The sequence below is a fragment of the Artemia sp. Qi Xiang Cuo genome, chromosome 5, assembly GCF_049724085.1.
Source record: "Artemia sp. Qi Xiang Cuo chromosome 5, ASM4972408v1, whole genome shotgun sequence".
In the NCBI taxonomy this organism is placed as follows: Eukaryota; Metazoa; Arthropoda; class Branchiopoda; order Anostraca; family Artemiidae; genus Artemia; species Artemia sp. Qi Xiang Cuo.
The window spans coordinates 80,231,530-80,243,399 of record NC_142798.1 but is presented as its reverse complement, the minus strand read 5'-3'; the positions used below and the strand labels follow the sequence as shown (position 1 = coordinate 80,243,399).

At 35.5% G+C, this 11,870-nt stretch overlaps 1 protein-coding gene across 2 annotated transcripts; it reads right to left on the bottom strand.

Annotated features, from left to right (window-relative positions):
* Positions 1–335: 335 nt before the first annotated feature.
* LOC148952594 (neurotrophin 1-like) lies at positions 336–5,356 on the bottom strand. 2 transcript variants are annotated; one of them, XM_089089031.1, is made up of 3 exons: positions 5,248–5,356; positions 3,219–3,469; positions 336–899 (listed from the first exon to the last, which is right to left on the bottom strand). In XM_089089031.1, the coding sequence occupies exons 1-3, from the start codon at positions 5,311–5,313 to the stop codon at positions 560–562; spliced, it is 657 nt and encodes a 218-aa protein (XP_088945157.1). In that variant the 5' UTR covers positions 5,314–5,356; the 3' UTR covers positions 336–559. The 2 variants fall into 2 exon arrangements, with proteins under 2 accessions (XP_088945157.1, XP_088945158.1); XM_089089032.1 differs by lacking the exon at positions 5,248–5,356 and adding an exon at positions 5,070–5,129.
* Between the last annotated feature and the right edge of the window lie 6,514 nt (positions 5,357–11,870).

Below are 11,870 nucleotides of genomic sequence, written 5' to 3'. Positions count from 1 at the left end.
TTTTACATGTGGTTTAGAACCCTACTCAGATTAATTTCTGCTCGTTTTGAGTTTGACTTATTTTGATTTTTTTTTTTGGGGGGGGGGGTTAATTCATTTATTGATTCTGATTTGTGGTAGTTGTATGCATGGTAGATTATTTGGCTCTCTTTTTGTTTATTTTTGGTTTAATGGAGTTCTTTACTTTTTTTTGAAAAACTTATTTTGTACAATTTTTTTTATTTATTATTAATTTCTAAAAATAAGAAAGAAAAGAAGCAATTGAAAGTGCTCTTGGTAGTCACGAACACCTGTTAACACCTAAATTAATCTAAAACTAAATTGTACATAAAAAGTTGATTTACAATATTTTTAATTCAACTGCAAGCTTAATTGAGGTTCACAAAAATTGGACATATAAAAATATACACTTTAAGCACTGCTTTCATGAAATACCGCCAATTATCCAAAGTCTCAAGGGGATAGCAGAGAAACGATTTCCCATTGAGAATTTAGTCTATCACAGAGATCAACGATTGTAATATAAAAATATAGCATTCATAGAATTTGGGACTACATTTTAGTGCAAGAAAGCATCGAGGAAGCATGAGCAGGAGGCAGGTAGCTTAAAAGATTCAATGGCAAATGGGAAGTAATAATCATATGGGTCGTAGACGAGGAAGCGGTGGTAGACATTCTTCTGGATGCATTTTGAGCCGTAGCACTCTGGAACAAGAGGACAGTTTTCACCTTCAGCGGTGCACTCTTCAACGCGGACATTCTGGTCAAATTTGTAATAGCGAGCTTCAATTTTGTTGACAATGACTCTCCATTTTCCATCGGTGTTCTTGGCTCTTAGGGGCTGAACATAGGCAGTTGAAGAGGGACATAGGTATGTCTCTTCTTCAATCTTTTTTAGCCTAGAAATAAGGTTCAAAAATTAACTTTTGCTTCAACAGAAATGTGCTTCTAACACCAATAAAATTTTTCACTGAAAGATATGAAAGAACTTTCGTCCTGTATATAGTTGAGATGTTAAAGAAGTGAACCCCCCCCCCTTCCCTACTCTCTTTTTACTTTAAAATAGTTCAATGTTTGTTTCTCAAATTTTGAGCTTTCTGTTTAAAATCTACCTTTATCTTATAACTAAATTGTGTTTTGTATTTTTAGTTGAAGGACTAAATTTGTACTAGCGTTTTATTTGGCTTATTCCCTTTTAATTTTATGAGTTTTAAGCGTTTTCGGAATGTTTTAAAGGTTTTTTCAACGTCTCTCTCTTTATATCAAAGTGATAGCAGTCATAGCACTAAAACAAGATATAATTTGTAGCAATTTTTTTTATATTTTAAAAATTGACAAACAATTTTTCAAATATTTTTTATTGCATTATTGACAAAGTTGTTTGTTCTTTACTAGGTTCTTGCTAAGAATAATCATTTATTGTAAAGCCCCATATAAATTGGTGAGGTAACCTGTGAGCTTGTTTTAATTTGAAAATACAGGTAAAACAATTGTTTACTTTAGATGGAAAAAAACAGGAATAAAGATAATAGCCCTAGCCATGCTACAGTAGAACACTGTTTATTCCTTGTTGTTCATCTGAGTATTGAAGCAATACCTTGGTTGTTTTTGGTTCCAAAGGAGGGGGAAGCGTAGTCTCTTCTAATTGTCGTGTATGTACTTGCAAGGAGACTGATAAGGGAGAGTGAGGTGTCGTCTCTATCTTGTAAAGGAAAAAAAGGGCATGGCGTCCCTGCAGCACCTATCTGGTAATAGAAACATTCCAAATATCTAACCCTTTGCTTATAATTCTTATAAGTGCAACCTTCTTTTTTATTAAATTTGGAACATTTAATTGCCGTTGGAACCCTAATGGTAACAATTATCTTCAGCCCACTGCTTCTTCGCTCAACCATGCTACTGTTGGGGCTACCATCTTTACCAAATCGTAAATCTGTTATGTTGAAGCAGCAGTTACCAGTTTTTGGCACCTGTTTCCCAGGAGTACGTGGTAAGGTGGCTTAGGGTATGTGACAAAATACTGTTAATCATGAATATTTGGACCCTATTTAACAACTGCATTTCAATTTTGTCACAATTATCTTTTACTATGTCCTAAAATTAGTGGCTTAACACAATATAAATTATAACTTCTTATGCAAGACATTTTTTAAATTTTTCCATCAATTTTTTTAAGGAAGTTAATTTTTAAACTTAAATGCTAAAAGCTACACAACTTGTAATGCTATTAGGTTTCCGAAGCAGTACTAGAAAACAGGAATGGCAATAGGAGGGGTAGAGAGAGGGAGCACTTGCCCCCTAGATTTTGAAACATACTTTCTTTTGGTATTTAAAGTAAAAAAAAGAGACAAAACTACCTCTCTCTATTTTGAAAAACACCTTTTACTGTATCATCATTAAACTAAAAAAAAAAAAAAAAAAAAAAAAAAAAAAAAAAAAAAAAAAAATCACCTATCCCCCTGCTTTTTCGTGAATTGGCACCATTGTTATGCATCACTGAGAGGATATTACAATTGCTATGCTTGTATTTTCGTGTAGTTGCATGAGCAATAGAATTTTTTTTCGAGGATTAAAAGGAAGCTCAGAGGCAGTGTCCACACCCTGCTTGAAATACACGTGGAGCAACAATTTCGAATACATGCTACAAGTTTAATTTAAACCGATGCCTGTTACCATTCATCCTTAAGTATTGCTATAAGCCGTCGAACTAAAACTGAAAATTAACTTCTCATTAAGTCAATGAGCAGTTAAAATTTTGATAATTTTAAATCTACTAAACCTGTATTTCCACTGAAATTTCCTGTGAGTATTGGGGAAGAAATTATGACAAACTGAAAATTAACTCAAAAGCCATAGAAATTATGATACTGGTGCATTATGTGGACACTTCTATATACTAACGAGAGACGCAACCCACCAGACGGGTTATTTTCAAGAGACCGCTATTGAGAAATGGAATGCAAAGCGTAGTTTTCATTGCGTTTACGACATTTAAACTGTTGTATTTTGGGGTTTAGAGGGGGGGGGAAGGTACTTAGGTTACGTATTTAAAATATGGTATGCCTTACCCCCGGCCCCCCTAATGTGCAAATATATAGCCCAAATTTGTTTATAAACTATTATATATTCATCCTATTGTATTTTTTTTTATTAGCATTATCCAAACTTGACTTCTTTAGCAGTGTCCACCTAATGCATAAGTCATAGAAATTACTTACGTTTCAACTGAGTTCTCAGTATTGACTGCTTGATCTTTGTACAGGGCCAAAACAGCGTCATAGTGGTAATCAAGTGCATACTCCAAATCATACGTTGGATACTCAGAGTCATCAAGACACCAAGGTTTTGTTGTATTCTTTGAGCAAGCTGGAATATCATCATATTTTTTTTCGTATGGTTCAGGGTGATAGCCATGAGGACGGTTTGGCTCTGGTTCTGCCGAAGTGGCAGCTGCCATACAGAAGAGTGCCTGAAAAAGAAATGAGTGACAATAATGGTGCTAAAATACGAAGACTACTATCAAATAAAGGCTCCTAGAATGGCTGATCAAAAATTGTTGGGTTTAGCACCTTTTACTATGAATTGGTTTCTTTCTAAGCAAAACATCCCAAACGAAGATGTGATGGGCTGTGGTTACGAAACGCATTATTTACTTTGAAATGGTATACATGATATTTAAAAAAACATACAAATTCAAAAACCTTGGTAATTTAGGCTATTTGCCGTCTGAAATTTATTTGTTTCATGAGTACTGAAAATTGAAAATGACATTATTTTGTGCTCCATAATTTTATGCCCTTTTTTATTTTTATTTTTTTTTATTCAGTTTCACTTATTCCTGAAAGGCATTATTTATGTTAAACGTTAAAATTTAGTCTTTAACCTTATTAATGCAAAACACACTAATTATTTTTAAATAGTATGTATGATTTTCACAACAAAAATATTTTTTGTTCCATGAAGCTTCTTAGATCCACCCATACTTGAAAAACAGGATTTTCTGAAACCTTCCTTTTGTTGTTTCAAATTATAAAGTTAAAGGACAATACCGCATATTTGTCTTTGTTGCCACTTAGAATCATAAAAACAAATAAGCAAACTGATTAGTTAAGTTTGGCATCGCCTTTTGTCTATAAAAATTCCAACAATGGCAATATCTTGCTTCCCAAAGACAACTACCCCTTCAAAGGATAGCTACTTTTTCGTAAGCCGTTTGGTGTCTTATATTTTAACCACCCTGTATAAATATAATACAATATGATCATTCCCCATATCAACCATTATACGAAGCCAGACCGAGATGCAAGTGCTCCGGAGAAGATTTAAACAAGTATAAACATAAGCGACGTTCGATTTTTTCACGGGTAGACCAGTTTGATTTCTCTTGAACGCAAAACTTTGCTTCACCTTTGTAACACTAAATTTTAAAGAATATAATTTTAAATTAATTTATTCCAATACATACATAAAAATCGGTAATTAGTAGTGCAATGTTATTATTAGATGTTCTTAGGAATTACAAGTACGTCTCGAAGTCTCGAGTTGGTTTCAAAGGCATTTTGGGGAAGTTTCTCCGAAAATACGCGTTCCAGGGTAATATACACTGGACCGCTGAAGGCATATTGAATGGGGGGAGCTGCCTGTACGCGCCGAGGATGTAGTAGCCAAAAATCACTAAGCTGTGATCTTACTGTTATATTATTTATATACAGTGACTTCAACTTTTTTTTGCTGATTTTCTCATTTTTTAATGTGGCTCCCTCTACTACTAAACACCGCATAGGATATTGAGGTCGTTTCATTAGAAATTGAATTCCTGATTTCTTCCTAGTTTTTCCGGATGTACCCGGCTGTATCACTTTCCACTTGACCAATTCAAATAATCACATTCTATTTTAACTGTCCTTGATAAAAAAAGGATTCAAATTGAGGGGTAAAAACATTCAACCCCATCTACTGGATGTCAAATCGGGGCTCTTTTATAGCCTTTTTTTTTTTTTTAATGCGCTTAAAATGTGATGATGTGTTAAAAGAAATTTGGTTAACCAGATATTTGAACGCCATGTTACCTCTAAGCACGGAGAATGAATCTGTGGCACAGATAAAAAATGCATGGTATGCGATATATGTATTTGTATTATTAGTTGACCATGAAAATACACAGCCTACAGGGGGGCTCTTTTATAGCCTATCTTAAAGAGAGAACACTTTAAGTCAGATAATGCACTAAGATAAATTTTAACTTACAAGAAATTTGAAAGCCATGTTACTCCAAGCACAGAGAATGATTCTGTGGTGCAGGTCAAAATGCATATATACATTTGGATTCTTGGTTGACCATGAAAATAGCTACACCCATTACAGCTCTAAGAAACATTTTAGTAAACAATATATAGGTTATGTATGTGGGCGCAATAGCCATTTATGTTGAGCTGGTCAGGGTAGCTGACCTTGGCCTGGAGTTCAGCAAAAACTACAAACACAGTCATTTTATCAGTGGCACTTTGTAAAACTTCGAAGGGGTCTTTTCCACCGTTGGACTAGAATACTTACCAACATTAGCGATTTTAGTTGGAAATTGGTAGAAATTAAGTTAACCTATTGGGGAATTAGCAAGAAGTATATTTTTTTTAACCCTTCCGAAGCGCCAACAACAGCTAGACACGTCCCTTTTTAAAAAGGACATATGATTAAAAAGGATAAAGTGAGTGAAATACATTTTCCATCTCAGATTTTTCTCGGGCCCACATTGCCAAGGGGAACATAAATCCACTGTACTACCACAGGGTTATCAGCTCACTTATGGTGTTTAGAAACACGGCGGTGCATTTGTGTGTGTGTGTGTGTGACTCAACTAACCTTAAGTCAGTCCAGTGGTGTGCGTGTAACTGAACCACCGTGTAACTGAACCCCAAGCAACTGAACCCCCGTAACTGAACTCCCGTGCAACTAAACCTTCGTATGACTGAACCACCGTGCAACTGAACCCCCGTATAACCGAACCCCTGTGCAACTGAACCCTCGTGTAACTGAACCACCGGGCAACAGAACCCCATTTAACTAAACCCTTGTGTAACTAAACCCCCGTGCAACTCAACCCCATTTAACTGAACCCCCATGTAACTAAACCCCCATGTAACTAAACCCCCGTTTAACTGAACCCCCGTGCAACTGAACTACCGTACAACTGAATCACCGGGCAACTGAACCCTCGTGTAACTGAACCACCGTGCAACTGAACCCTCGTGTAACTTAACCACCGTGCAACTGAACCCTCGTGTAACTGAACCACCGTGCAACTGAACCCTCGTGTAACTGAACCCTCGTGCAACTCAACCACCGTACTTACATTGGGTAAAACACAATTGGGTTATGAACCATAGTTATTTAACTATGGTATAGTTATTTAACCTTTAAACTGTTTTAAATAAAATGGCTGTCCCAAAATTTAGATCGGATGTATTTGGGGGAAAATAGGGTGGGGTGGAAGCCCCCCGATTACTTTTAACTCTGAAAAAGTGCACTGGAAATTTTGATTTCCAGTCGAATGAGCGCCCCCCCCCCCAAATTCATACAAAATTTGTCTATAAAAACCTTATGTGTTAGCAATAAGCAACTAGCTTAACTTACAGCCCTTGCCCCAGATGCTGCTGGTGGGGTTGTTAACCCCAAACGCATGGTTATTTGATCTTCAGACTATTTTGAACAAAATGTTTATTTTTATTTTGATAGGATGTATTTGGGAGGGGGGATGTCAGTTAAGAGGGAAAGAGGGAATTACCTTTGATTCTTCGAAATTGAACTTGAACTTTCAAATTCCAATCGAATGAGCCTCCTTCAAAGTTTTTACGATCATCCCTTCTATAAAAACCTTAAATTTTAACAATTTGTAACTTGCAATAGCAAACAGATTGCTGATACAGGTGTATAAGCAATTTTTTGGGAACAGCTTAGCTGATCAAGATGAAACTTCTGGGGCATCTACCTGCTACTACTGCTATTAATACTGCTACTACTACTACTAATTCAACACTATTATCACTTCTATGCTCCTACTACGACCTCTGCTACTATTACACTAGCACTACTAAGGCTACGCATATCAAGTTGAAAATTCGACAAAATGAGGTATTTGAGGTGGAACTTGAACTAAATCGAAAGACACTGTGTGTATGCAGATTTTCAAAATGGCATATCTCAAAAAGGGATTTGTGTATTAAGTTAGAACTTTCAGAGAGTGCTTAAAGGGAAAATCAATTCACCAAAAGGAAATATATGCACGCTCAGGCCTGGAATTACCACTAGGTCCCTTGGCCCGGACCTAAAAGCGCATAATGCTAGCGGGAGCAATAAATTATCACTGAGTAATTCTTTCCTGACAAAACTGGACTGATGTGATTAATCGTCGCCAGGTGCACTCAGCCGCCACGCTGCCTATTCACAGAAAAGTGACTTTGAAACAACACAGGAATTCCATGGTCACTTATAAACTGTCATATGTCTCCCAAGAATGGTAGCTGAGAGTTTGGTATTACCCCTCTCTTTCATCACTTTTCGCTCATCAGTTGAGTTCTGTTAACACACAGTTACATGGTTACATGGTTACACACAGTTACAGTTACATGGGGGTTCAGTTACACGGGGGTTTATTTAAATAAGGGGTTGAGTTGCACGGAAGTTGAGTTGCACGAGGGTTCAGTTGCATGAGGGTTCAGTTGCACGGGGGTTCAGTTACAATGGAACCCAGTCCAGTTCATTTCAACCCCTTTAACATGACCGTCATTCAAGTCAACCGTCAGTTAGCTCAACTCCCCTTCAGCTCAATCCCCTTTAAACTCAACTTTCGCTTCAATCAACCCCCGTATAATTAAAATTTCATTCAACTCAACCCCATTTAGCTCAATGCCCATGCAACTGAATGCCCATTGAAATCAAACCCTTAACTAAACCCCAATGTAACTCAGCCCTATTTACTTCAACCCCGGTTTAATTCAGCACTCCTTCAAACTTGCCCATGAAAAGGTCTGAACTAGCGCTGAATAGAAGCTTAAAATTTGCATTTCGCTTCGCTCGCAGTTTCCAACCTATGTTTCGAGGCCTTGAACATAATTTCTGTGGAAACCACACGAAAAACTGTCCTGACCGGCATCAATGGACTTCGGAATTACATTCGACGATCACTTCGATCTGTTGGCTGCAGCTTCCCCAGCGATCTAGTAAAGGTTATGGCAGAAAATTTGTTAAAGTCTGAACTAGTTTAGACGAGCTGAATGACCAGTTAATGGAGGCCTTATTTTGTAGTGGGGGGGTGGGAACCCGAATTCTGAGAGCCTTGGAGGGTAACCCATTTCAATGCCACTATAATGTTCCAGTGACCGCTGTCGTATACGGTTCCTTACGGCCCAACAGTGCTAATTCATTCCTAAAGTCAAATGAATATGTTTCCTTCATGGTTTTATCTTATTTGAATAATAAAAAAATTCTTAAACATTGAATTAATTTTGTCAGCTCTATTTCATATTTCAGGTATGAAAGGGTGTCTTAACTAGCTGTTTTTGCCAAATAATTTCTATTCCGTGAGGATAGTCTTTTTAAGGGTTCAAACAGATCTTAGTAGAAAAGTTGATAGCTGAAAAAAAGCTATGTTTTTAATTACGCACCTTTATTCCTAACGAGAGAACGCACATGATTTTTTTCCGTATTATTTAGGTGACAATGAGGCTTTCAAAGCTAGATTCTGATGGGAGTTTAGTTTCAGTCTAAGAGCCAGATTTTATATTATTTGATAAAAAAAAAGAAACCTCAATATTTAAAAATATTCGGTTTCTATATTGTTCGGTTTCTAAAATATTGTTTCGGATCTGAGTTAAAAATTTTAGCAAAAAAAAAAGGAAAAATTAAGTTAAGGATATTTATTTTAGTATATTTACTGATCCACTGAGATATTTACATATAATTTCACTGCATAAAACTGAAATCTAGGCGATTAAGGCTATTTGTCTATTTCATGTTACGGCAGAATCTTGATTAATCGTAGCCTGCCTAAAGCGGAAGAATTTCCCCTGTCGTTTAATATCCGCTTAACACAGCTTTCACATTTTTGAGTGATTGATCAAATATGCCGAGTCTATTTTGTACGCTTTAGAGCTTTTTCAGAAGAAAAATATTACTTTGCTTCAAAAACCTAGAAACCAAAATACGTGTAGAACGCAATGACTTTTTTTTTTTAAATTGGAGACTGTGTTGTCAATATCAATTGTCCATAGACAATTTAAAACCAACTGTTTTGTCATTGGCGTTAATTGAGGGGGGTATTTTCCCTCCAAGGTGTTTTTTCCCTCCCCCAGATTTTGAGACCTACTTTTTGGTATTTTCACTGAAAAGTTTTTTTTTGGCATTTTCATTTAAAAGATCAAGAAAATCAAAAAATTCACCCCCCCCCTACATTAAAAAAATGTATTTTTCCCTATCGCCCCATGCCTCTTTATGTGTTTACACTGGTGGTGTCTATTGGCTTCCTAGAATTTTTTTTTTAAAGTCAACACTTTTTTTAACCTAATTTCAGGCTCTGCAGTACTACAGAGCCAGAATTTACACTAGAACCTTTGGCTGTGGTTCGTAGAACCTTTCACGCTAGCATAACTTAAGACTGCGTTAGGTTATGCAATCTTACGGAGCGACGTTTGTCCGTTACGCAGGCAATGTCAGGTAGATTTGAGCTCTACTTAGAATTTTACGTTAGGTTGCAGGTACGTTTATGCTTCTTGCAGGTATGTTTATGCTTCTTGCAGGTATGCTTATGCTTCTTACAAGTATGTTTATGTACAATTAGGAATAGTTAGTATACCAGCAACAAGATGTAATTTTGGAATAAGGAATTAATCTATTTTGAAAATTAATTAATTAGCTTTTCATAAGAAACCGTCCACAATTGATGACTTTAATTTGCTCTTTACTTTACTTAGCTCTTTACGATTATCCAGCCTTATATTGTATATGGGTGTGCTCATTGGGCAAGCAATTTTTATGCTAATTATAGAAGAATCCAGACAATTCAGAATAAAGCAGTCCGTCTTTTGGGGGAATTTGCTAATTTTAGTGATGCATTTATTTGTTATTCCCATTTTTAAATTTTGAATGTTGGTCAATTACAGTAAATTTTGTCAGTAGTTTGGTCAGTAAATTTTGAATTTTGGTCAGTAAATTTTGGTCAGTTACAAGATTACTGGTATACCAATGTTTAAATCGTGTTTCGCCAGCTTGTTTTGCGGATATTTTTTCTATTAATTTTGATTATCATTCTTATCATACTAGGATTGTGGATAAGCTAGTACATGAGAAGAGAAATACAGTAAGATCAGCTCACGTGTTTCGTCATATGGGTGTAACCCTCTGGAATAACCTCCCGGACAGCATCAAAGGCTCTGTATCAGTTTCTTCGTTTAAATCACAGGTCAAAAAGTTCCTACTGAGTCGAGATGCAGGGTGAGAGCAGGTCCCTTGTGAGCGTTTGGTCTTTTTTTCTTATTATGATTATTTTTCTTCAGTTATTTTTTTGTCAGTGTATTTATCTATATGTCATTGATTATTTGAATTTATTAAGTAATTTAGTTACAGATTAGTTGACCGAGTCAAAGTCAAAACGAGCAGAAATTAACATAAGTTGGGCGCAAAACCCCTATGCATTCCCAAGGCCAGAACAAAATTTGTACTTTACTGAAAAAAATATAAATGTTTTTACTTTTATAAATTTAATAAATCAAATAATATTAACATTTTGATTACTAAATATCAGTATATGTATATTAAACTGACAATGCACATTCATTTATCTGTTGTAATTTCTGTTCGTTTTGGGTTTCATTTATTTGTCGATGCTGATTTGTGGTAGCTTCACGCTTGGTAGAGTATTTGATTTTATTTTTGCTCATTTTTGGTTTAATGGAGGTCTTTACTTTTCTTTAAAAAACTTATTTTGTGGAAAAAGTTTTTTTAATTAATTAACTTTAATAAATCAGTATATGTAAATTAAACTGACAATGCACATTCATTTGTATTTTTTTTTTCAGTAAAGTGCAAATTATGTTCTGACTTGGGAAGGTATAGGGGTTTTGATCCCTACTCATGGTAATTTCTGCTCGTTTTGAGTTTGACTTAATTATTTATTGTAATTTATGTTCGTTTTGGGTTTCATTTATTTATTGATGCTGATTTGTGGAAGTTTCACGCTTGGTAGATTATTTGATTTTATTTTTGCTCATTTTTGGTTTAATGGAGTTCTTTACTATTCTTTGAAAAACTTAGTTTGTGGAAAAAGTTTTTTAATTAATTTCTGTTCGTTTTATAGTAACATAGTCTTTTCAGGGGAAAAAAAACTTTAAATCTTTTCGTTTTTTAAAAATTTATAGTTTGGCCTGCTATTTGTAAGCTGGAGAAAAATTTTCTGCAATTTTTAACAACATACACCCTTTTAAAAATCTTGAAGCAAATAGTAGTGTTTAATTTAGTTTCATACGTCCTCTAGTTGACCTGAAATGGAAAACTTGATACCATTCACAAAAAATATATTTACTCTCTTTGATAGCCTGGATAAACTTACGCTATTTTGATTTGGTTAAATTTTAAGAGCAGAAGTAGCCCCGAAAGTTTGAACATAATACACTCAGTCGTTCTTGGGATACTGCTGAGATGCATTGTTGGGAATTAGCATTATCACAGTGCATTTTGATTTAATCTTATGGCAACATTTATTTTTTAAACATATAAGCAAATGGGTGGGTGGGGGTGGGAGGGGGATTAGTTTCCCTCCATTCACTTCAGACTATTAAAAAGGGCATCAGCCCTTTCTATTTTCAATCGAATTAGGCCTT